This window comes from Rhea americana, unplaced genomic scaffold, assembly GCF_003343005.1.
Source record: "Rhea americana isolate MKP2758 unplaced genomic scaffold, rheAme1 scaffold_30, whole genome shotgun sequence".
NCBI classification, from domain to species: Eukaryota; Metazoa; Chordata; class Aves; order Rheiformes; family Rheidae; genus Rhea; species Rhea americana.
In genome coordinates this window covers 5,664,877-5,692,358 of record NW_028186424.1, presented here as the reverse complement: position 1 = coordinate 5,692,358, position 27,482 = coordinate 5,664,877, and the positions used below count along the sequence as shown (strand labels likewise).

The following is a 27,482-nucleotide window of genomic DNA, read 5'->3' as shown; positions in this document are numbered from 1 at the left end:
AGTAAGCACTTAAATGTTTTATTGGACCATAAACTGCACGAGCTAGACTCTAGTAAAGTCAATCAGATACAGAATAATGGCAGCTTAGATTTCTTAAAAATGACACTAAGGAATAATGCAGTGAAATAGTTTAGTTTGCAAAAAGCACAGAATACACATGTGCAAATACAGCCTTACAAATCAAACACTCAAAAAAAACCCTTAATGATTACGTACTTAATGATCTTAATGATTATATACTTTATGATTTGCTGCTTAAGTATCAAGATATTTTAATACAACTCTTACTTGACTTTTTTAAAAGCAGAAATCATTAGAAAGATTGAGCCTCAAGATGGATAGAACCTAAAAAAATATATCCTTAAAAAAAAAAAAAAAAAAAAAAAAGTAATACTACTTCTGCCATTATTAGAAAAGACCATTTGCCTCTTCTTTCAATTCCCAAATCCAGACAAACTTCTGAATTCGTGAGCTAAAGAGCTCATTTCACATCAGGGAAATAATGCTTCTGCATATATATTGGAAAATGCAGAAGAACTCTTCTAGCAACATTTTTCTGCCCTAAAATTTATTCTTCTACTAAGTACTCAGGTTAAAATTCATTGTGAAGTTAGAACTCATGCAGGTTTAGAGGGTGAGAATATAAATCAGTATTCTTAACAATTTTTGGCCTACAACACTGTGGAAATTACGGTTAATTGGGATGCTTTCCTTATTTTACTAAGCTGAAATAAAACGGAAATATGGTATCTGTAAAGTCAAGACCTAGCTCTATMCAAACATTCAGTACATTTCAAGCCAAAGTTGGAAGTCTCTCTTGAAGAAACACTAAGCAGACAAAAATGCGATCACTGACATATCAGATAATTCATTGCTCTATACACTGAAACTTTTCCGTAAATAGTTGACTCTCAGTTGCAACAGCACCGAAGAAAGCTGCGAGAAAAAAAGTATGTGCTGTTCAAAAGGAAGAATAATCAGAAGTGTTGCTGTCACTTGTTTGTTAATTCAATGAAAATTTGTAACCAACCACAACCCAACACAATTAGTCAAATCTGACTATGAAGGGACGTTATTACCTCAGAGTGTATATGCTGGAGAGACTACATGTAGTGACAGAAACACTCTCATAGTCACTGCTGGAGATGGAGCTGAGGGGGGAATCACGTAAGCCATCCTGAGAACTGAAAAAACATACGGAAACAAAATGAACTGCTGAAGCGAACACAGGTAAGAACAGCACGGCGGTAACTCACAGATCGTAAATGATTATACAGAAGTAAGAGTAAATTAACAGTYACATTTCTGTTCTTTAGGAAATAATACATACCTATTTTATATCACTACCAAAAGGACAGACAATTTGGCAAAATCAGTGGGCACACACCTGTAAAAATCTTCACTTTAATTCATAACGTACAGTTAAAACATTCAGGAAAGGGCCAAAAGATGCTACAATTGCACAGGGTACAGATAGAACAGTGCGCCCCACACAGTAAAATGTGGCCTGATTTTATAACAAAGACATAATATCACTGCAAATTCATAAAACCACTATGTGCTTCAGGCCATCACAGCCTAAAAAAAAAAAAAAAAAAAAAAAAAAACCTTCAAGAACCTCTATAATATCACAACAAATTTCATCCAAGTTTCCACAGAATGAGGATGAGGAGGAAAAAATCCAGGAGAAAGCAGACAGCTGACTGTTCAGTGAAAGAAAAGGGGCTAATACAGCTACCCCTGATCTGAGCGGTCCCTACAGTGATTCCTCAGATGTGTGCCTTAGGCCAGCCATGAAGCAGCAATCCCGTGACAAAATACTAACACTTCGTTAGACCAAATCTACTAGCTTCTAAATAAAATAGTATGAATAATTTAAATTAATGGTTAACAACTTTTCCCTGTCATTCCTAGGCTAATGAAAAGCCTTTAAATTTTACATCATTTTAGAACTTACATCATATTATCAAATAAGTTAGAAGATTAAAAGGAGTTTCATAAGCACTACAGACCTGTCTCAGAGAGATCAATTTTTAATATTTCAGTAACAATTTACTGCTCAGTTACTGGAAATTCCAAAGGCTGAAGAAAATTAAATTACAGAAGATAGGAAAAAATAATCTTGAGCAAATGTATGAAAACTGTGTTGGTTCTAGGCAGTGCAGAAGAATCATGACAGCCTGCTGAACTGAAGTGTTCAGTCAGTAGAAATCTTTGGACAATGAGGAGAGAAACCTAAGAAATATTTTTTAGTTAAAAGAAATGTAATTATTTAGACTAGGATAAAAAAAAAAAAAAAAAGGAAAAAAGAAAAAAAAACTTACTCCTCTATGACTACTGGTAGATTTATTACACTATTTTGATTTGTAGGAGTAGGTTGGCTAGGTATTCAAACCAGCTATGCTTCAAATTCTTTTCCTCTATTAAATTTACTATTATGGATATTTTTGTGGCTTGAAGTCTGGAAGAAAACTTATGGGGAGTTTTTGAGAGTCATGTATGGAAGGTATGTGCTCTAATCCCTTTAAGATGTAATAGGATTTGTTTGCATATCTCCTCCTCCTCACTTTGAAAATATATCTCTTATTATTCCTCATTTTTGATTTCCAAATTGAAAATAAATCCAACACGTTTAGCTTGAAAACAAATCCCAAATGTTATGCTTTATTTGAAAGAAGAGCTGTCACAACTGGAAAATAATGCATCAGACTTGAACAAAAATCTATTTAACTTTCATTCGTTTCATACAATTTCCCTTGATAATTCTGCTCATTATGGAGAGATAAGGCTTGCTCATTTATAGCTCATCACCTTTACTTATCCGACTTTGCAATGTGGTATTGCTACTAACATGTACTTTAACTATCTTTTATAGCAGTTAAATGAGGTAAAAAAACCTCTTTAGATTGTGATTTTATAGCATGATTGAGCAAAAGATACTGCTGCGCAAAGATGAAATTTATTGTTGAAACAAAATAATCTTTGAACAGCAGAACCAGGACGTAAGAACAACCAGCAAACTCAGCATTTTCTTTTATTGCCACCATCCCTTACTCCTCCTCCCCAGTTTCAAGTTTTGTTCCTAACAGTCCTGCAGGCTGACTTGGGGAACAACGCTTTTTCTGAGATTTAAGGTCTTGGTTTGCTGTCCTTCAGTGCTTTTGTTAAGCTCTCCCTGATATATTTGAAATCTAGTCAAAACATCTGTTACCAATAGTACACAAAACAAAATCATGAGACTGTTTAAGAATCTAAAATTTTATTTTCTTAGGTTCAGTTTTGAGAATTTGAGCTTTCCAGCTCTTTCTAACAACTAAAAGGGATGAAACTTTCCTTAAGTATGAAGAAGTCAAAGTTCTCATACAATTTTGGGAGCTAAATGCTCTAGGTTAAAAAAGAAGAAAAAAAAAACTCTCTCATTACGAGCGGGTGACTTTTAGCAACATTGTTGCAGGTCACAAAATCACTTTCTATCCTGAGCTGCTGCTCTGGAGCATGCAGTACGAGTTAGAAAGCAAAACTATAAAGATGGCACATAAAGTGCTGGATCTTAATGGTAAGTAAACCTGATGACTGCCCTCAGAATATTCTTGGGCAGTGGTCAAAAACAAACAGAAAAAAACATCTCCAAACTTGTTCACCATCAAAACACATTTTACCTGAACCAAGTGCTGGCAGATAGTGATCTCCTGCTGACCCCGTAATGGCATTTTCATGCCTCTGTCATTTTGAGCTGCAGCATGCTCCYTGGGCTCTCAGAGGAGTTTATACCACGCTGCTTTCAGATGATGTGAAAGTAGAAACCCTTTCAACACAAGCTTCAGAACTGCACTGATACTGTTTGCAACATCATTCCTACCCTTCCATAGTACCTAACTGTGCGCTGAACGRGACGTTAGTTCATCCGGGCAGAGACAAGGGTCCTCTCTCTTCATGCTGCAGAAAGCCACATTCAGGCAAGTTCCTGGCTATATCGATTCAAGTGCAAAGTGCTCTATACACTGCAATTATTCCAGCCTCCACGAAAAGTCTGGGCTCGGTGAGAGAGGGAACTGGCTTTAGAACAAAGTCCCTTACACGGTTCAAACAGCTTATACAAACTAAAGCATCAAAAGGGACAGGTATGTCCTGTATTTTGCCAGCAGTAGAAATGGAAGTGTAGTCCGGTGAGACCTGAAGCAAAATATTCTGTCCATCTGATTATCAAAGCCTACACATGAGAGTATCTTTGATTGCTGATTGAAGAAAATCTTGGACTGTCTTCTCATATGCATCAAGAAACACCACAAAACTCTTGCCTACCAAACAGCCCTCGCTCATTAAGAAGGGCTGACGTTGAGGTCTTGAGACAGACTCTCAGCTGACACGAGTTGCTGTCATTGGTGTAAAACCAATTTACATTACCCAAAAATCTCAATCCTATTTTTCTTTTAATGTTCTTGGATATTCTCTGACCACCTTATACGTATCATCCGAGTCCTCTCCCACATGTAAATAGTTACTATTTGCACAATTTTCCACCTCTTTTTAATTTTTTTTCCTAAAAAAAAATTTTGCCATTCTTACACCTTCATAAATGCCTCTCTTCCCCCTACTATTTCATCTCTCGATGCACCAATCTGTATGATAGGCCAGGTCAGCCACATGCCATAGGCCATGCGCCAGCCACAGCTTTCAGCACTAGAAATCAATCTCGTCAGTAATTGTTTGGTAATGCAAAYTGTTTGGACATGCTGTATATAGACCTCACTTACAGAGGTCGGGGTATTATCCTAAGGCATATGTAGTTTAGATAACCATAAACATTTTTGTTACTCTTGTGCACCAAGATAGATTGACCTTTTCTACCAGAAATGTCTTTCTGCTTTATATTTAGACTGTGAACTCTTTAGGGTAAGAAAGTCTGTGTTTGTTTAGTGTCAAGAAATGGGACCCAATAATGATCTTTTTTTTACACCTTCTCAGTGTTACGCTATTTAGCCTAAAAAAATTTTTTTGAAGACTCTTRACCAATTCACCACATTCATAGTTAGTAGACACAAAATTCAGGATACCTTTTTATATAATATTCTTTTCATTAGTGTCTGAAGATTCACTCTGCAGTTCTTGGATGCTGGTAGCTCCTGAGGTGAACTGACCTGCTTTTCCCAACTCATGGCTCCTTTTATCAGCTACTGCTAGCTAAGCATGTCTTCATTAGCGCTTTTGCAATAAGAGAACTTACACACACACAGACACATTTTATAGCAGGCATCAGCACAAAAAAAGCAACTAATCCTTTCTTCACACACMAGCCTACATGCAGCCTAAACTACACTGCATCGCTTGTGCTCATTTGAGATTAATGCCATACTACACTGGGCTCCCCTTGTCACAGGATTCATAGGACTTGGCTTAAATTGCCTAAGGTGGCACAAGTTTGTTTCACTCATGAGGTCCTAAAAACCTGTGAGGCTATTTTTTAAAATGCCATTCCAGCACAGAATAAAATCTGCATCCAAACTCAAAGAATTACAATTCTCCAGAGTTTTTGATGAAACTAAAGAATAAAGATTTGAGAGAACAAAGTAAAGTTACATGGAGTGATATGGCTGCTTCTTTTAATGGAATGCTGGCACAGCGAAGCAGTGAACCAGCAGTTCTTGGTTATTTTTGGTAGACATTATAGGCAAAAAAAAAAAAAAAAAAAAAAAAAAAAAAAAAAAGGAAAAAAAAAAGAAAGAAAAGAAAAAAAAGACACTTTCATCCATATTTGTATGGCTCTTTTCTATCAGACTGTGTTTCCAGACTCTTAGGCTTAACGTAAATTCTCATTGTTTCATGGGATAGTTTCTTCTTCATGCACGGATTTTATTACTTGAGTTACAACKGCATTTCAAGTTACATTAACTAATTGGCAAAGATACTTCCATCTTAGTCTATTTATATCTATAAGTGGCTTATAAAACACTSACACCTTTTATTTGTATCATAAGACTTGATAACAGCAGCTGTATTATCAGATACCACATAAAATAAATGTTCAACAGACAAGGTCAAAACCTGTCACTTTTAAACCTAAAAACTCACTGAAAAAAACTCATTTGGACCAAATCTGATTTGGCCGATTGCACAAATAAAAGATTGCACAATACCAGAAGGGGAACAGAGGAAACTCAATTAACTGTTCAACAGCCAGGTAAAGATTTGCTTAAGCAAAGTTTGCAATTGAAGGGCTGATAGGACATGCTCTAGGTGCCCCTGCTGAGCAGGGAGGTCGGACTAGATGGTCTCCAGAGGTCCTTTCCAACCTTACTGATTCTGTGATTCTGTGATTCTATGATATTTTATTTTCTGTTAACTACTATTTCCTTCTTGCTGTTAGCTACATTGATGAGAAATTTTCTTACTCTTCAATAGCTGGTTAAAAGACTAATCAATGCAAGATGGCTAAACATATTTTCAGTTAAGTAAATATGTACAACTGTCCATTAATTCTTATGAAAAAGGCAAATCTGTCATATGAAGAAAAGCATAGCTGTCTTAAGTCTGTGATAGAAATGTTATAGGGAAAGCATGATTTTAAGGCCTATATAATCAAGTTAATTTATATTGCAGTATCAGTTAATCTAGTTTTGATTAAGGACTGCTTACAGAGTCAAAGTAGAAACTTTMAAAACTTTTTTAGTTATTTCCAGCCACCCCGAAATCCAAATGCTTGTTTTTCATGCAGTTATGATGGAATGTGCACACACCTTACAGTTTACATACTATTAACCAGTGAGAAAAATTAAACGAACACATAAAAATCAAAATTAGAATCTGACTGTACAAAACAGCTGTTCATCTTTTTACAAACAAATTCTAATATGAGGAAATAWWTTTTTTTAAATATAGTTTTACATTTTTAGGCCATGAAACTGCAATGCTAAGAAATAGGACAACTTGAATACCAAGCTGGAGAAGATTATTTTAATCATCTCATTGTAGGATTGCAATACAGAACAGCAAATAATAAAATACGCTCTTTCAAGGATATGCATCATTCCTCTTCCTTACTCTGCAAAAGTATATGGCAAAATATTCTGCTCTACAAGCCTCTGCAAGTAAATCTGAACATCAACAGCATCTAAAAGCTGATGAAGGACACTTACAGCTTGCAGAAAGTGTGAACAAATTAAGTTCTCACTATCAGTTTCAGCTCCTTTTGCCAAGTCTCATGTGCACTGTAAAAGGCTTCATTAAGAGTACGCTCACCAAATAACAAATGAAGGAAAATGGCAAAAATTCTATGTTTTAAGGTAGACTTAATAGACCTGCAGGGGAAAGGAGAGAAACTACACTTAAGAACTGCTACAAGGTCAATACATTGATAAACGAACACACAGGCATTTAAACCTAAAACATGAAAATGCTAGCATTGCATGACAACGTGAAGAAAGCTGCCAAACTTCRTGAAACATGTAGAGGAATACACAGTTTTACGAGGACTCTTCAATTTTGGAAGGAGCAGAAAGCCGAGTATTTCCAAAACACCAAYGTAAATGTGATTTTCAATCTGTACATTTTTTGCTTGGAAAGAGCAAGAACACTGTGACAGAATGAGTGCTTTAGTAATCTGTACARCTTGCTTCCAGTTTAAAAAGAAGGAATACTAGATACAGATCTAAAATATTTTTCTGGTGTTAACTTATATCCTTCCTACTCCAAAATACTAAATGCTTCTTTGTTGCATTATTTTACCATCTTCTGTATTGTTCTTCTTACATTATTCCCCCCTTTACTGGTTTACTTTCTGTTACATGACAGTCTTTATTTTGTGACACTGTCCCCAGCATCAGTCAGACACTGACTAAATTTTTGCTCGCACTTTTCTCATCTTTGAATGACGTTAATCCCAGTGCCCAAAACTCAAAGTGCCCTTTGTGTTTGATTTTTTCAAGGTACTTGCAAGCAARTAATGGAAAAAGAGATAATAATTTAACAACTAGCAACTCCAGTTTAAAAGGTAAAGTCAGAAATACATGTCAACACACAAACCTTAAGTAGAATATTTAACATGTACTTTAAACTTCACTGAATATTAACTTACCAACTGAGTAACCGAGGCTAGATCCTAAATATCTGGCTTCACTGGGCATTTAGAATAGCTAGGCACTGTTGCAAGTTCTGGATTAATTACAGTAAACCTGACCGGATCATTGAAAGTATACCTTCAAATGATGTCACACTGCATAGTTAAAAAACAACAAAAAAAAAAACCCCACCACAATAACAAAAAACAAACTGATTTACTGAAAAGAAACAATTTCTGTCATAACGTGCACATTTGATAGCTCCTTGATTCAGACAAGGGAAAGAAAATTTTCTTCTCTTAGTTGCTGACTTACTGTAACTAGAAAGTAAATATATTTATCAATTTGATGAATAAGTATATCCTGCAGCTATTCCATGTGTATTAGACTGCCTATTGTTCAAGCTAATGGGTCCATCATTCTGAAAATAATCTACTGTCTCAAACATTTCTCCTATGGTTAAGTTGGCTTGCAAAAGCAGGTAATAGGGAACAATCACAGAAGCCTAATATGATCTTCGTATTTAAAAAYACCATTGAAAAGCAGTGATTATTCACCACATAGGCAGCATGTGTAAGGAAATGTCCATGTTCTGTTTTGTAACTGAATTCTCTCTCCCCAATAACATGATTAGCAATTCACAGGCAATAACTAAATCTGTGTTTACACACACACATTATATACATATATACACATTACAAATATGTATAAAATCTAAAGACCCCAGCAGATGCATCTTTGTCTCACACAAAATATTCCGAATTAATTAATCTCAGAACATTTCCAAATAAAGGAAAAATAAATTAATAACAAAATGCTTCCATTCTTAATTATTTCCCTATTTAGGAAAAGATGGAATAGTACTTGCCAATTAGCAACAGACACACTGAAGTCTAAACAATGAATACAGAGACAACTAATTATAATCAATAAAATAACTGTAGAAGAGACTATGGTGATAATGGACAAAACCCCCGTTAATATATTGAAAAAAATATTCAAATATATCCACCCAAGACTTTCAGGAGAACTCAATAGTGAAACAGATGAATTACTGACCTCTCATTTAGCTCTTGATACCTGAAGTTTAAAGGTGGCAATCTAAAATAGAAAAGGACTCCAAGGAGATTCAAAGAACTCCGATCTTAACGAGCCTATATTAGTACTAGACAACTTCACAAAAGCTAAAATTGGTAGACAAGAATGAGAAAATCTGCCTCGGAATAAATAACACTGCTTCTGCAAAGGGATGTTCCTTCCTTACAAATGTGTTGGGAGTTCTCTAAGAGGGTCCAGCAAGCACAAGGAAAACGGTTACTCAGCTGAGAATCTCTAGATTTCAAAAAAAAAAAAAAAATTACACAGAATCATAGATTGTCTGGTCTAACCCCTTGCTCAAAGCAGGGTCACCCAGAGCATGGTTGCATGGTATCACGTCCAGTCATGTTTTGAGTATCTCGAAGGAAGGAGACTCCACAACTTTTTGGGCAACCTGTTCCAGTGTTCAACCACCCTCCCAGTGAAAAACTGGTTTCTTACTGTGTTTCAGTCTGTCTGTTGCCTCTTGTCCTACCAGTGGGCACCACTGAAAAGAGTTCGACTCTCTCCTCTTTACATCTTGTCATCAGATATTTACAMAGACTGATAAGATCCCACCTCAGCCTTCTCTTCTCCAGGCTGAACACTCTCAGCTCTCTCAGACTCTCCTCATACGTCAGATGCTCCAGTCCCTTAATCATCTTTGTGGCCCTTTGCTGGACTYGCTGCAGTAAATCCACGTGTCTCCTGGAGCCCAGCACTGGACCCAGCACTCCAGGTGTGTCTTAACAATGACGAGTAGATGGGATGGATTACCTCCTTCARTCTCCTGACAATGATACACCTAATGCTGCCCAGGATACCACCGGCGGCCTTTGCCACAGGGATGCATTATTGGCTCATGGTCAACTCGCTGTCCATCAGGACCCCTGGGTCTTTCTCTGCAAAACTACTCTCCAGCTGGTCAGCCAGTAGCCTGTAATCCTGCATGGGGTCATTCCTCCCTAGGTGCAGGACTCTGCACTTGTCTYTGGTTCARYCTCATGAGGTTCCTCTCCACCCATTTCTCCAGCCTGTCAAGGTCTCKCTGAATGACAGCACAGCCCTCTGGTGTAGCAGCCATTCTTCACAATTTTGAGTCCTTTGTAAACTTTCTGAGAGTGCATTGATCTCATCACTCAGGTCATTAATGAAGATGTTAAACAATATTGGCTCCAGGATCAACCCTTGGGGGACACCACAAGCGACTGTTCTCCAGCTCAACTTYGTGCCACTGATCACAACCCTCTGAGCCTGCCAGTTCAGGCAGTTTTCAGTTCATCTCTCTGACCACTYACCTAGCCCATAYTTTATCAGCTTAGGAGAGCTTTCTGGGAGACAGTATCAAAAGTCTTGCTGAAGTCAAGGTAGTCAGGTCATCCACTGCACCCCACCAYGTCCACTCTACCAGTCATATCGTCAGAGAAGGCTATCAGGTTGCCTAAGCATGATTTCCCCTTCGTAAATCCATGCTGACTACAAATTTTCCCCAAAATATCAGAGTACCTCAGCAAAGGCTTTTAAGAAAACTAACCAGCTATAGTATAACAGAGAAGGGTCCAACATCAATTAATAGTTCTCAGTAATTAATAGGGAGCTATTGTTAAATTACCCCTTCTCAGAAGGGCAGGAGGTCACCAATGAAAGTGTCTGAGACCTTGGGGATTTTAATATTCATATATGATCGGAAGGGAGAGGGTAACAAGGTTAGAAAGTTTATTAGTGATAGAAAGTTATTCAGGGTAGTAAGAAAAAGGGCAGACTGAAGAACTGCACAGGATCTAAAAGAGCCAATATAAGGGCAGAAAATCAGTGTGATAAACAGGGGGAGAAACAGTTTTAGCTTCATATATGGAATGATGGCCTCTCTGAGCTGACAAGTATTTTGGCGCTTTGACAGGCAAGTCCAAAAAAGAAAACCCCCATCAGCTCCCTGCTTGGCAATGGTCCAAAAAAACCACAGTCAAATATTAGGAATCATTAGAAAAGTAAGAAAAAAATACTTATGCCACTGGACAAATCCACGGCTTACCCGCACCTTGACTACGTATAGTTCTGTTTCCCTTATCTTTAAAAGGAAAGAGTAGAGTTGAAAGAGGTTCAGAGGAAAGCAGGAGACCATGCAGGGAAGGTGTAACCGATCCTATAGAATCACAAATGACGTGGACAGATCAGACAGGAACTGACATCTCTTCCAAAGCAGGAACTGGAAGCCCTTAAATGAAGAGCCAGCTCCCAAAGAAAAGGATCCGAGTTATCACACAAAGAGACAAAGATCTACAGAATGCTTTGTAAAAATACATTTTTCACACAAAGTTTTTACATGATATTAACAGGAGGCTGGACAAGCACTTGAAAAAAGAGGTTACTACATACACAAACCTAAAAAATAAGTTTACTTATAATTTTAATAAGTTTTGCAGAATTGTTCTTCCAAATATCACCTAATATCTTGCCCAAGTACAATAAGTAGACAAATGGTCTGTCTGAGGTTTTGTAATACATGTATAACTTATCAAGACTTTGTAATTAACCATATAGTAATTATTTTTAAACAACATTCCACTTAATGTGGTGTAAATGCAGAAAATAAAGGRATTTGTGAATTATTTCTTATGAACTTCTTAAAATGAAGTTCACTCAATATTTCTGTTGTAAGGCCCTGAATATGATCATACTTGCAAGCCTAATATCACAAGTATTCAGAGCACTGAGAAAGATGAATAGTTACCATCTCAGAAATAGTTTTACACACAGTAATTTGTGTTGCACATGTAAGAGGAATTAAGCAACATCTATTGACCTACTGCTCCAGCCCTGAAACTCTTAATTCTATTTCCACTGCTAGTGAAGTATTTCGTAATTCACTTGGTACATTATTGTATACATTTTTATTTCTGTAGCCTTTACACTGTGGCAATGTTTTACGATACAAGCTGYTCCACTGGGTTATTCTGAACTCTGTATACATTTAACAAAAAGACAGATCCTGCTTAAGACACACAATCTTCATAGTACTGACATAGCATGACACATCAAAGGAAGTGAACTGTAGCAGAAATRCAGAAAACAACAATAACTTTTACTTCATTTCTTCACTCTGCTTTCTGATATTCAAATTTCACATAAATTGCGGGCAGATTTGTGGGTAAGAAACATATCTTGAATATATAYTGTCATAAGGTATCCCTGATGTCTAACCAGAGCTGAGCTAAAGCATAGCATGTGCTYTAAAACAGATATTATCATGCTGATTGCTTATTTTCATAGAACATGCAAAATCTTAATCCATGACTTCCATTCTTCTGCCAACTGTGGTTGAATTTGTCAAAGGGATTTAAAAGCTGCTTTCTGCACTTTTTATTAGCCTCCTCTGGCATGTGCATTCACATGCGTGCACACACACACATGTATACACATGCCCACAGGCAACATGATCAGATACATTTTCTTAAAACAAGCTAAGGTAACAATGAAGTTGGAATGTGGTTAGATCACAATTTTATTCTGTATTCAGAAGCAAACTTTTAGTCTCTATGCATTTTTTTTCCTGCAAAATGGCCATGTAATTATCAAGGTAATGCTCAGCTGCAACGCACCCTTTGTTATATTACACTGTTAAGATTGGTGTACTTTATTTCAATGATACGGAGACATTACATGTTTAAAATTCAAATGTTCTCCAAACGTTTCCAAAAACAGATAAAGTCCAATAGAAAGCTTTCAAAAAAATACTGTGTATTCAAAAATTCCTTAAGCCTGCAATATTCTATTCCCTTTAAAATCAACATTAAATATACACTGATCATTAAAGTACAAGGATATAGACTTTTTTTTTCATTTGCCAATCTTATTACTAAAACCCCAGGTTGCTCTTACCTTGAACTTGATCTTGACTTGATGTCGTCCTTTGTTGTCCTTTCACTACTACTGTCTTCGTTGTTCTCCATTTTTTTCTCATATGGTTGCTTTCTCTTCTCCCACTTCTTTTCCTGATTTGAGATGATTTCTGCTTCTCCCTGTGATTCACTTTCTGCTCCTACTTGTGAACCTGAGGAATGTGCCAGGCACTTAGAGGAGATTGGCAGTTTCTGCTCTTCCCTGCCAGAGTCTCTTTCTGCTAGCAAAGCAGGAGAAGTTTCAGGTTTTAATGTTTCCTGTGCAGGGACTGAACTGTCCAAGTTATCTACATGGTCCATTTCTTTAGACTTTACTAAAGTATATGAAGCATTTACAACATTTCCTGCAGAATGTTTAGTCTTTAAACCTTCAAGATTGTCCTCCCTGCTGTCTTCACAGCTGCCACAACACACACAGGAATTAATTAGACAGTTTGTGGCAGCTATACTGAGCTTATGGGATTCATTCTCCTCCTCATTTGTTAATGGATTAGCAGATCCAGCAACACAACCAATAGCTGCTTCTGGAGTTGTTACTGGAGATTCTGAGCTAGAGGGAGATTTAGGATTAAATATTACAGTAGCAGATATTTTCATTCCACCTGTCCTGTGAGCTATYACTTCTGCCATTTCCGCATCATCAGCATATGCATCCCAACCATTGAGGTACAACTGTGAATCAGGACCTTCTAAACAGCTGCATGAATTTTGAACTGAGATGCCAGACCTCTGTTTGCCATCTTCAATATTGTTATTATTGCTTAAGTCACTTCCCACATCTTTCAGAAGCAAAGTTTCTTCYGTCTGATGGCCATTCTCGTACAGTAGAGCATCTCTATATTGCAGGTTCTGCTTTGAACTGTGGCATGGGTTATTCACCCAAGCAAAAGTATCATTTACTGAATCCAACCCAGCAAGAGCTTCTCCTGCTCCATCTAGGTCATCCATAAAAAACACTCTGTCCTCTTCATCAGTTAAATTGTCAAGATGGTGTCTTGTTGGTGAGGCCTCTGTGCCAGAACTATTTCTTAGACTAGGTCTGTGAGCTGGAGACTGACAGATGCTTGGAGGGGAAAGCAGAGAAGACATTTCATCCCCTACCCTGTGTACCATTCGATTCAGCTGTTCCAGCTCCTGTTCATCATACTGCATAGAACAAGCGAGCTCAGCGTCTGTGTTTTCAGCTTTTGCTGAAAGCTCCTTTGCAGGCAAAGTTGCAGTCATGCCCGATGTAATGACAGAGGGCACTTCAGGATCTGTTCTGACTGGAAAATCCACATCTTGAGAGATACAGAGATTACGTTCTAGCGTGTGCAGTTCATCCTCAGTTAATGTCTGAAGTAGATCCCTAAAAAGAAAGAAATACACCCATGAATGTGCATTTACAATCACAGAAGACATTGATGTCACAGATTTTCCAGAAGCTTTTACAGTTAGCAAAGAAATCCAGAAACCGAACTTGGGAGCAGAGTACTTTTAGCTGTATAACTCAAGGTGTATTTTGTACTCAAATTCAAAACACATGTGATTGCTGATGCCTGAATATGAAATTACTTTCGCAAATGTCAGCTTCTAGATTATCTACATCCTTGCCATGAAGCCAAACAATAACTCAAAACATGTCCCAAATATAAAACAGATCTTCCCACTCCCTTCTGCTTACAGTGAGACAGTGTTACCCACATTATATAATTTTGTCGTGTAATTTTTTTATTCCGCAAATCTGACTTTGATTAGCATACAAATTTGCTATCTTTGGCACTAGACCCTGAAAGTTATTGCGCAAGAGAGTGCAGCTGAAGTTTCACAGTATTACATTATCAGATAAAATTAATTTATTAAAAATAATCAATAACACTTTCACAGTGCTGATGTCTTAAAAGTTTCAGACTGTAATAGATAACAAATTTTAACATTTTGGAGACATCCTAATCTGTTCAGTGTCTTTGTACAAACTATTACAGGTCTTGGTGATTACAATAAGGTTACAACTTTTTTTTCCTGCCTTCTGGTATTAACATCCAAGTATTGAATAGGTGAAAAACAAATAAAAGAAAAATATGTGGACAGTTTTACATTTTTTCCTCTCAGTCATTCTTTGCACTTTGGTCCTTTAAAGAATGATGTCTACAAATAAATATAACAGCTAAAATATCAAATCGTATATTTAATTATTAAAGGCACTTCATTACTTTTTTTTCCTAACTGGTCTCAAAAAAATACAGAAAGTATACCATGTTCTGCTGCAAATAATACTAACTAATCTTGGATACACTATTAATCTATTTTTAAGTTCCATCAGCTTCTTAAAAGACCTCAAAATTAAGATGTAATACAAAAAGAGCAACTGCAAAATTAACACTAACATGACAGTTGCTTCAATACCCACTCAAATGACATTACTTACGGGGAAAAAAAAAAAAAAAAAAAAAAACTCTTCCAGTTTTGAAAATGTAACTGAGAAATTTTTAGTTGCAGTTATTTTATGAAAGCATAAATCATCCAGAGCTCTGCAGCTTGAAAGAATCACTAGACATAAATGCGGTATTTCCTGTCAGTACACCAATGGCAAAAACTTATGAAAAGAGGAAATTCCTTTCAACATATTTCAATATACTCCCCTTTGCTCTTACTTGCTGATAATGTCAACGAGTTAAAGCCTGTAAAGAGAGAATTGTAGCAAAATCACACTATTTCACCTTCTGGAGAAGGACTGTGGCTTGTCTCAAGGATCATTTAAGTTTATAGTCATTTTTCCCCCCCAACATAACTGGGATTTCTGTTACTTCAAACACTGGGCTCCCCCATTTCACCGGCTGCTCCGAAGACATCACTTCCTTTGGGCTTGTAATGAAATAATGCCCCAGCTGAAGCCCACAGATAGCTCTGACTGCGTAACAGGAGGATCACGCACGTGGCAGAACCACCAGGGTACGGTGTTTTCGGTCACAGGAATACGCCTTTCCCAAACAACTCACAGCTTTTAACCAACTCCTGAACTAAGCACCTAAGTCTCTCTTTCCAAAATTGAGTTGTGATAGGTCCTAGCATAAGCAAGAAGGGATGATCCAATATCAAGGAGTTTAAACTACTCCCCCCAAATATGGAAGAATTGGATACAGCTCATTCTCCACCTGAAGGATTTCCCCATTTTTAAGGAACTACTTGAATATCCAGTTTCCACTTCAGAAGCATAGGGTGAATAAAATTCAGACCTAAAATGAAGTGCTGCTGCCTCTGTGGATATTGTTTTACTTATAAAAYACTTATGCGTAAGAGTCTCAAATGACAATTTTTTAGGTGGAAAACAGTAATGCTTAGAACCCTTGATAACGCTGGAGATACTGTATGTCTCTTGAAAACATGGTTTAGCAAAAGCCAAAATGTTTGCTTTTATGCTTGCCTGATTCTTCACATCACATTACAGCTTAGCTACTTAATAATTACTTGTCTGAGATGGGAGAGAGCCAGGCTCCAATCCTTGTTTCAGCAAATATATCTAAAGAAGAAAATTTTGTCTTCTCATAGTTTTCATGACCAAATGAATGTGTAGTTGCACATATAAGTAGTATTTTATCGTAAGAATGATCGCTCTGACAAGTATATACACGCTTATATCAGAAGATATGCTTTGTATACTTTTTAGGCAGATTAAAGTAGCTTGGCAGAAATTATGAAAATGTCTTAGTTTAAAAGGAACTGAGATAACACTATTACGTAATTATGTATTGATAGTAGGTATAACACACCAATGATAATTTAGTAATAACTCAATATATTTTACTTATATCTAGACCAMAATTAACACAAGCACCTTGCACAGATTTTAATTAAAATATTTAAGCTCATTGCTTGCTGTCCCACCATATCAAAACCTAAAAAAACCCTCTGAATTCTTTTTGTTATAAAGGAGCAGTGGAAAGTATTATTCCTGGTCTAATTACCAGAGAGCCTCCACATACAACAATCTTCATCGTTTTCAGAATTTCCAACCATCAGTAAGACACCAAAAATATAACTGATTCGTCTAGTCAACAGGTATTTTCCTAAGCCAGTTCTGATTTAAGTATGTGGATCTGTGTAAATACAGTACTTCTCTACTTCAGTGACATTTAATAGGAGAGATGTTTTAGAATATTCAGCTTAAAATCAGCCTGTAATACAACAAAATTATGATCTGTATATTTGGGTTTAATCCATAAGTGAAAATACTTAGATGGATAGAAAGTTACAGCTTACTGAAGAATTAATTACTGGAGAAATTTACTGGGATGTGATCATAAGATGTTGGKTTTTTTTCTTAAAACGGGCATATGACTAAAATATAGGATGTAAATATTTTAACAAAAGACTCCTTGTGTCTATTTTCATGYGTTAGCTACTGGTGATGGAGACTGGAGAAATACTCCTGGAAAAAAATGCTCCTTTTTTGCTAGAGAGGAGTTCAAATACATCATTCCATCTTCCCTCATAGGTTTCTCTGAACATTTACAATGAGCAAGAATTGCAATCTGATGAGTTAAAAAAAAATCTTTCATAAAAAAAAAAAAAGAAAGAAAAGAAAACCTAGCTAGTTCAGATAATTTTTAAATTAATTTCATTATACTATATAAATACATTATATTACATATTTAGGATTTGCTGTGTATAATACTATGCTGCAGACATGTCCTTCCTTTCTTATTTGTATTTCTTTACTTTCATTTCATCTTTTGTTGTTCAAGATTATTACCAAAGATTTTTTAAGTCCAGTTCTTCAAATATTCAAATTCTTCAGGTGGGTTCCCTGACATTCCTTCAATCACCAGGCTAAGCTATAATTTCACATTACATTTTAACTTGATTTTTCACGAAGCTGTGACAAAAACTGTTTCACTAAGGACACTAAGTGAACTTTGCCCAGATAACTGAAATCACATTTCTTAACACTTATTTGAAAGAATAAATATGATACAAATCTTATACTCTAAGAGAACCTTTCTTTTTCAAAAATAACATTAAAAGATTCTTTTCATTTTTAAAGGCTGCATTGGTTATTGAACAAACCAGYATTTTACAATATGTTTTCAACCCAACCATTAAGTTCCAAGTAACTGAAAATTAAATGGACTAAGCAATAAACTGACTTCACTGATTTTCATTTTCTGTATTATAAAATGTAAGGGGTAAGCATGAAGTAAGATTATGAGAAGTACACTAGATTTTAAATATTTTTTGGCTTTATTAATCCAGTAGAACACAATGCTGAAACTTTCTGCAATGGCCATATATTGGGAATGAATAAGATATTTTAATGTAAACTTCACAGACTTATTCAGCTTCAGTACCATTTCTTGTAAGTGTGTTTTTCAGGATTTTACTAACCTAAGTTTTGCCACTCAATTCATGTGTTTCTTTTAAATTATTTTTTTTATAAAACTATAATCACTCAAAATATAGGGAAAAAGTAGCATTAATCTGTGCRTTTTCATCATGAGATTTCAAGATCAGTATCCATAACAAACCTAAAAATAAAACTGTACMTCTTCTATACAGAAATATTAGAAAAATCTTGAAGGGGCACAAATGGATATGGTTTGGACATTCACAAAAGCTAACTTCAGAAATGCCTCCTCTCTGAACCACTCCCCGATAGAGCCTAGTTTCTACAACTGGAAATGTTTTACCTCTCTAAACTGGATAGAGACTAATCTGTGGATTGATCCATAGATTACTCTCTTCCAGATAATCTTAGTCTATCTAAAAACTCTTCTTACATCAAACCATCATAATGACAGACAGGAATGGAGGTAACTAGGTAAAAATTGGACATAAGACAAAACTTTTGCTAACTTATCTCTAGAGATTTATAGGAATGAAACTTGCACTGAGAATAGGAAATTTAAATTCCAATAAAATGTTAGGGTACATGGATATAAACACCTAGAACAAAACATTTTAAAAGTGCACTAAATATAAAGATCCTTTAAAGATATGGTTCGAACAAATCAGTCCTTAAAGACCTCAAGCTGAGCAAAACTTATTTTAGCATCTTTTATATTTAAATTAAGCCTCAAACAGTGTATCTTCAATGGTTATTTAGACTAAAACACAGTGGACAAAGAGGTATATATAAAAAGATCCACACTTTAAAAATAGATCCATAGTTTGAAAAACTTATAGTAATTTCTATTACATTAAGAACGATCTGAATATTGCATCATGACATACAGAGAAAAAATAATAAGCCTAGTTAAACAGAAACATTGATGCTAATTAGAAACAGGGTCTCCCAAAAATAAACTGCAACTTTAGTATTTCAGGCATCATCCACCCATAAGGAAAAACTGAAATGTAATAAAGTGATATTCAGAGACACATCTCACAAAGAGATGAGAAGTTCAGAAAACTCCAGTGAAATGAAAAACAACAATTAGGTACATCAGGTAGATGAAAGGAAATATGTAACTTATGATTAGCATAGTAACCACAAAAATGATATTTTAGACATTTTTGTGTGTTATTTAGGTCTCTAGCTTTAACTACAGAAAAGATGCAATTACAACCATCTTTTACCACTTGCCTTATTTTTCTCAGCAGGGTGTGAAAAGGTCTGAAGAGTTCTGACATATCTTCAGGCTTGTGGTCCAAGTTTAATGGTCCCTCGGAGTAGACTACAAGGCCACTGTAGTTCAGAAACATGCATGAACATGCAAATATTCAAAATTTCATTACACAGAGCAATTATTGAATGAGTAGTCAGAAAAACAACTCTACATAAACATTAAATCTACTCAATCACTGAAGTTACAGGTTACATAATTTTTGTATTGTTATCCTATTTTATTCATCTGCAGTTTCAGTATCATGCTATTTGAAGTAGCAGCAAGAAAGTCCCCTCTTCTTTCCCCTCCCCTCCCAAAGGATGCGAGAAAGAGCAATGGAAGCATAAAAGGAAGGACATACATTTCATTTTTACAGTTGGCCAAGGAGAAAAAATAAATAAAAAAGAAAAGAAAAATTATTAGCCACTGAGTTGGAGTACTTGGGGAAAGCTCATTGACTTGAGAGAGATCGCAAAAGGCTTGGTTTTTCTAGTCTAAATAAGTCTTAGCTTAAAACTATTTGTAACTCTGCCTATTGCAAAAACAACTTATGTTTTTCAAAGGCAAATGCATCACGTGTTCTCACACCCTAGCCTACATATGCTTTGTTTTAGATAGGGCATTTTCCCCTTCCTGCCCTTACCTGGATTGAGGGTTGACTCTATTTGAAACATAAGTTACTCTTACTACGCTCAACTTAAACGTTGTTTCAGAGAACTTCCTACCTAGATGGTCTGTATTTGAATCAGCCAGAATAACGGGGACACTCAGCTCACTATCAAGACTGTTGATGTATCTTGAAAATATTTTTGTTCACTAGCAAGCACCCTGTGTAATCACCTGAAATTCTCTGACGCACAGCAGTGATGCTGATGTCACAAATAATATGAATCCCACTGAAATATTTTTAAAAAATGACCACTTACACTCTGTTTACCATCTAGGTAATACTGCTCTTTCTCTTTTGTTTATAAACCCAGAGTCTGGCTCATGCCCTGGTACTGTAGTCTSCCATCAGGCTGGAAGATGGCCATCAGAAAGTCCAGAATTGTCAAGATAACAGAGGGTCCAAGAAATTTGACTACTGAAGGTGATCAACACTGGTTCTGGGATTAGGATTTGGGGGTTGGGGGCACAAGAAGGGGAAGAAATGGACGGAGAGGGAAGTTGCTTCTTTTGCAAGTCACTTTTTTTTTGTGTGTGTGTGTGTGTGTGTGGATTAAGGCAAACTATGCTGTTACCAAAGATACTTGTTTTTTTTTTTTATTTATTACTTTCTAAGCTTCAACAAGCAGGCTACCATGAAGCAAAGTAGTTACTGCTGACTCATATCTTAATCTTCTGCCTAAACAAATGTTATTTCTTCACTAGGTGGAAGCTAGAGGCTGCTTTCAGTGAAATTTTAATTGACATAAAATCAACATTCCTTTGGCAATTTTCAAGTATAGTTTGCTTTCTTTATAGCTTAGCTCCCTGAAGAAATTCAAAATCAGAAGATGRCTAAAGCACTACAAAAAAATGACTTTGAAATGGCCTCTCTATATATGATTGTATATTGAATCAAAGTGCAAATACAGTTGCACCATGGAGGGGAATCAAAATTGCAGGAAAATATATCTTCATATTTCATACTGGGTTAAAAGTTCACTGGCATCTGTACACAGATACACATACACAACATAGACTGTATGACATGGACAGTAAAATGATGTCAGGAAAGTAACTTAATTGAAAGCTCTGTGATTAGAGGACTGAGGGAAGGCCAGCATCTGTCCTTGTCCCAGACATACCCCCTTATAAAACACTGCACAGCAACCACACGACAACGTCCAGTTGCATCTGCCYTGCGTATAAAGGCATCTCTTTTCACGGTCCAAATAAAAGGCTTCCATTTCTTCAAAACAACATTACTTCTGGAAGATGTATTTTTTCTGTGAAACTTTACGTAGTAGCGATTTATTTTCACATCACTTGGTACTCGGGAGCAGTTAAACTGACCTCTCTCTCCCCCTCCCTCTCCCTCCGTCCTTCTTTGTATTTTTGGATTGACACAGAATGTTTCTCAGAGAGCCTCTGGCTTTCCAGTTAGTCATGATGTATTTTTCTTGATTGTGTCTACCAGAAACTTCAAACTGAGTCCTTACACTCCTGTTGTCTTTTAATGATCAGATTGTTGTAACCGCTATTATTTTTACCATGATAGCTACAGACAATATCCTACTTAACAGGAAGAATGGGCCAGAGGGATTTCCTGAGGAGAAGCAGGCAACACTCAGGATTTGAGGTTTCTTACTTCCCTCAATTATATTAGTTATGTTAGCCAACTTTAAAACATCGCCAAYGGTAAAATATTAAAAATATGCTGGCTGTACTCCAGAGAAGCTGCTGACTTATAAAATCATGACTCATTAGAAAAAATGCTCCTCATTTGTTCAATATACAATATTGCAATGAACTGCATGAAGTAAAGAAAGCTGCCTTAWCACTTACTTGTCTGAGTAGTTGATACAGGGCAAAACAGCGACACAAACTTGTGCATACCTTAAACGCATTAATACTTTCCTCAAAAGAAGATTTAAATCTAACTCACTGGCCAGAATGCATTCAGTTTGTCATGAAAATTCTTTTGGACCTAGACTCATTAAGAAAAATACACAATTACTATTGAAAACCATTGTTTTTCAGGACTTGCATCCTTAGGCCATTTTATTTTGGAGTGAGACAGTGTATATCTGCATTCAAAGACAGCTTCTTGATTAAGTGACATTCTATATATTAATATTATTAATTCATTTTTAAAAATTTCTTTCTGAAGGATGACTGATCAACTGCTCCAGGTTTCTTCCATGTATATTTAGCATTTTACGTTCTCTTTGTTTCTTTCTTTTTTCCTCTTGTTAACATGTATATTTAGCATTTTAACTTCTCTTTGTTTCTTTCTTTTTTCATCTTGTTAAGCCTCTAATGATTAAAAAAAAATCCTCATTTTTGTAAGAAGGTAGGAACAAACTCAGATGAAAGAAAATATGCCAAAATTCTGAACAAAGTTCTCTAAATCTTCAGTACATTAAGTGAATGTGTGTGTGTGGGGGGGGTACACTGGAGATTAGTTAGAAAAAAAAAATACTTACCACACAATGGCTAACCTCGGAATGGTAAACATTAAAGCTGGTTCATAATCATCAATCATATCTTGAGTGAGGTAACCAAGCCTTAAGGCTCTAAGCAGAAGAACAAAATGAGTTAGAAAGAGATAATCTGACTCTCAAATAATATAATTCACCAGGAAATTATGAAAAAGGGGTTGTTATATAAGCAAACCAAACTGATAGTATTTAATTCATGAAATCTTTTTGTATAAACCAAAATACTATACATTATATATATATGCATACACACACACACACACACACACACACACACACACACTGTTGCAGTCGCCACTACAAAAAACATTAATATTAGAAAAAAATCATCTTTAAACACTATCAAATTTTTATAGTCATCCAAAACCAAAGTCATTTTTATGCCACCTTTCCACCCCATTGACTATTTTATGACAAGTTTCAACCTGTTACTGAAAACCACTGATGCTTACAGGTTTGCAGCTAATAGTTGAAGAAGCCTTTATAAAAAAATAGGGGGAAAGTATTTAGTTTCATTTTTAATCAGAACTTGCTGAAGTTTCCTAGACCAAAGACCCCTACGCAAGCAAATTAAACTAAAAATGGTTATAGAGAACAACTGTTACTGAAGTCTCAGAATCTAATATTTGGGACAGGTCRTCATCATCCTCTTCAAGAATTTTTCCTCAAGTCCCTTCTCCTATTAGACTAAAACCCAGTTCTTTTAGATCTTCCACTTGGACATGCTTTCTAAGCTTCTTCATTATTCCTATCTTCTGATTTGCCCACATGATTTTGTAAGATGATGCCCAAAACTGCAAACTACTCSAGCTGCGCTCTTACTGGCCCTTAGTAGAATGGAATTAACAACTTGGTCTTATTTCTCGTCACTGCTTGTCTTGTCAATACTGCTGCCAACAGACACCAAAATGATCGTGACTTTCTTTCTTCATGCTAGTAGTAAACGGACGGGGCCAGTATGTGGCCCACTATGACCCCCACATTTTTCTACAGTTTGCTGCCTACCAGGTTATCCAAAGGTTCAAATGCAAAATCATGATTTTCACCTCAATGGGCAAGTATGTGGCATGTATTTTTATTAGCTATCTTATTGATTGAACGTAATTCCTCCTACCTGTTGGAAACATTTTGAATTTTAATGCTGTCTTTTTAAATGCCTGAAACATTTCTGATCTTGGTGTCATGTACAAACTGTAAAAGTGTTCTGTACTGCTTCATTCTTTATCGAAACTCTCAGCAACATCAGGGTCCCACTTAACAAGTTTCCTAACGTGACAGAAAAAACAACACTTATTCCAAGTGTGTTTTACAGTCAATTGATCTCTAATAATTTCTTCCAGACTATACTTTAGTAGTTCCCTTTTGAGAACATTATTGCGCTGCTCAGAACTTCACTAAAGCTGTGATGCATTGCTGTTCCTCTCTCCTGCCCATCTTCTAGGTCAGTTACTCTGTCAAAGCAGGAAATAAGAGTCGCTCAACATGGTATTTTCCAAACAAATTCACTTTTTTTTTTTTTTCCTTATCACCTGTACTCTTAAAAGTGCCTATAAATTGCTGGATTTTTAAAAAAATCATCTCTTCAACACATAAAGGTTGGGCTTCAATCCTCTAAGATTTTAACAAGCCTCTAAGTTCTTTATGATAGTCACTGGAGTTTCACAGATTACTTAAACCAGCTCCACAGTTATTCTCGAATGAAATACCTTAAGGTCTTGCTGACTTAAACTCATTTAGTTCATTTAAATGCTTAGTCTTCATTTACACAGCTATAATTACATATATCAACAATATTACAGATTTATTAACTTTTCTTTTTTTWAAAAAAAGAAAGGCTTGTGCCTGGGAATAGTGCTTAACACTTTTTAACTTTATATTTGACTACTTACAAGAAAAGCAAAATACCTGATCTTTTATGATGCCTTTTAAAGATTATAGATAAGGTATTTCTACAACAGGTCAGACTGAAATTAAACACAGAAATGAACTCTATTAGTTATGCAAAATGCTTACCTCTCCACAGTTTCACAAAAAAGTACGATTACCTCTTGCTGTACATAATATTCTTTTGGAGATTTCACAGGTACCATGGCCGACACGTAACTACAAAGATTATAAAGTCATTAACATACTACTCTTTTACCTTCTTTGACAACCAAGTAATAAACAAACTTGATCCAATTATCTTAGCAACATAACATCTCCTAAACTATTTTATTTTGACATTAGTCACTATGAGAATTGTACAGTGTAAGAAATCTGTAAGAACTGCAGATTAAGGCAATGGAACTTGGTAATGATTTTATGAGTATGATAACACACATCTAGTAATCACATTTATGGCTTCATATTGTATGGCACAAGGAGGTAGGTCCTGACGTATCCTTGTAGGTCTGCATTTCCTAGAGAAAAAAAGTAATCTAAAATACAAATTTTTAAATATATTAGCAAAGTTAAATTCTGTATCTACTGACAAGCCAAACTGACTTGAAAGTTGGCCTCATTTCTATGTGGAATTACACACAAAAGTACTAATGYACAAGGCAAGAATTACTGGTAAAAGTAACTGTTCTTCCATCACTGTTTTACTTAGTCAGTCATACATGCACTACAGCTAACTTAGGAGGAAAAAAGAAGTTGTTTCGTAAAACAATGGCAAGTAAAAATGCTGTTACGTGCACATTCCTACAGTGGGCAGGGACAGGTTAGAAATTGCACTTGCACTGTCAAGAATCGGCTCCCAATTGCCATCAGTGTCCATACAAAAAGTAATGCTTGACCAAAAAAAAAAAAAAAAAACAAAAAAACAGTTTTTGATTAAAGTGTTTTTCACTGTAACTGTAAAATTTTAACCAGAAAAACACTCATTTGGGCAAAATAGTACAAGAGAACAAGAATCCAGTGATCTGAGACAAGATTGTCTAAAGATTTATTCCCAAGAAAAATTTGAAACACTGCCCAATTCTCARAAAAACTCTTCTGCTGAAGGTAGGAATGGCTGCAGTGTTAGTTCTGTAGATAATCCTGTTCAGTATCCTGACATGTCTGAGAGGTGCAGGAAGTTGGCTTAAATTCCAAAGCTCAACACAGTATTTGGTTGACATTACCTTTGATTCAACAAACAGGTAATTTTTCTAGCTCTCAAATTAGTTATTTTTGCTTTTGCTGTAAACTGCTATCCCATTTTTGAATCTCAAGTTTTTAAATCRGTGAGTTCCTTATTTCAATTATGTCTCACATAAAGTAATTTCCTTTATCAGATTTCAATTGCCCTTCCTAAATTCATTGGGTGCATCCTTGCTTTTTCTCTAAGCATAAGAGAAAACAAAACTTCATAATCTCCAGCCTATTTGTTATCATACATGCTTTTTTACATCACTTATTCGTTGCCTTTCCTGGGGTGGGGGGGAGTTAGGGGAAGAGATTTATGGCTTCCTTTTGTGTCTTGGAAAACCTCCCTARAATGCCAGATGCCAGTATGTAAATAGAAGATTACAGTTTACTTGGAGAGAGCAAATGCTGAGTGCCAAAAATCTATTTAATTTTCTTTTCATTATTGCTACACTGGAAAGAAAAAAATGTAACAATATAACAAATTACTGAAGAATTCAAACAGCATGATAAAAAATTACATACTTTTTCAATAAAAACAAAGTAGTACAAACACCCAGCCTCCAAAAAACAAGCCAAACAGCAGCTGTAGTACCCATGCCAATACTCAGAATGATTTTTTTTTTTTTAGAATCTGTTACCTTAATTCAAATTCAGCAAAAAGAACATCAAAATGTTTAAGTGAATCTTTCATTTTTTCAGTGTAGAGGTTCAAATCCCTTAAGGCCTGGTCACGAATGATGTTTCTGACTTCCTCTAGGCTCCGGGTCAGATCCTTGGCCAATGGTCTCATAGCCATGCTCTCAATTTCACGATTCATAATAATCGAACCTGCAGCCAAACACTGTGAAAATACATTTTAAAAGAGAAAGCTTTTTTTTAATTAAAAAAGTGATTTGTACTTAAAAAAAAAAAATCACCACGACAAGACGACACATTTAATACCAGAGGTGGGGAGGTGCTAGCCTCATTTGCAGCTAATTATTACCCAAGTAAAAGATGAGAGACAGGTATGTTGATAGTCACAGGTCTTCGCATAAAACGCTAGGGAGTAAGCTCAGCCAGGGGGATAGGAGAAGAGGTGGGAGGTTCAAGGGGAAGAACCACAGAGTTGACCGAAGAACCTGCATAAGGGTCTTCCCACACCAGTTACGCAGACACAAGTAATCACTGCTATGTATGCTGCATGTGCAAGGACTTCCTGGGTAAAAAGGGCAAGTGAAGCCAGGTAAAATATGATCAAYTGACTATTTTGATTCAGGTAATAAATCCATTCCTTAAGAAAATAACAGAAATTCTGTGACTATGGTGACTTTTGCAGAAAATGGTCACCCTGGCTTAGACACAGGATCCAGCCAGGCCACTGTCCTATCTCCCCCCAACGCCACAGGAATATATTTCAGGAAAGAACATAAGCGAACAGGTCACACACAGAGCGATCTTGCCCTTACGACTTCTGCAAACCAGCTGTTTAGGGACTTTTTGCCCAAGGAGTTATATGTTGACTCCCTCTGACCAGCTCACAAAGACATYAGAAGTATATTTTTACCTTAACACACTAATAAAACATTATTTAAATCTTGTTATTAAAAAGCAGCTATTTATAATCTC

The 27,482-nt window shown here is 36.0% G+C and overlaps 1 protein-coding gene across 1 annotated transcript in view; it reads right to left on the bottom strand.

The window, feature by feature from the left end:
• The window catches only part of ZFYVE28 (zinc finger FYVE-type containing 28), an 81,235-nt gene that overhangs the window by 28,229 nt on the left and 25,524 nt on the right, over positions 1-27,482 (bottom strand). Inside the window, exons 5-10 of the mRNA XM_085309690.1 lie at positions 26,513-26,715; positions 24,774-24,863; positions 22,746-22,835; positions 19,593-19,694; positions 13,011-14,378; positions 1,080-1,184 (exon numbers count right to left, since the gene is read on the bottom strand). Of these exons, the coding sequence (XP_085165816.1) occupies positions 1,080-1,184; positions 13,011-14,378; positions 19,593-19,694; positions 22,746-22,835; positions 24,774-24,863; positions 26,513-26,715 (1,958 nt within the window). The remainder of the gene's footprint in view (positions 1-1,079; positions 1,185-13,010; positions 14,379-19,592; positions 19,695-22,745; positions 22,836-24,773; positions 24,864-26,512; positions 26,716-27,482) is intronic.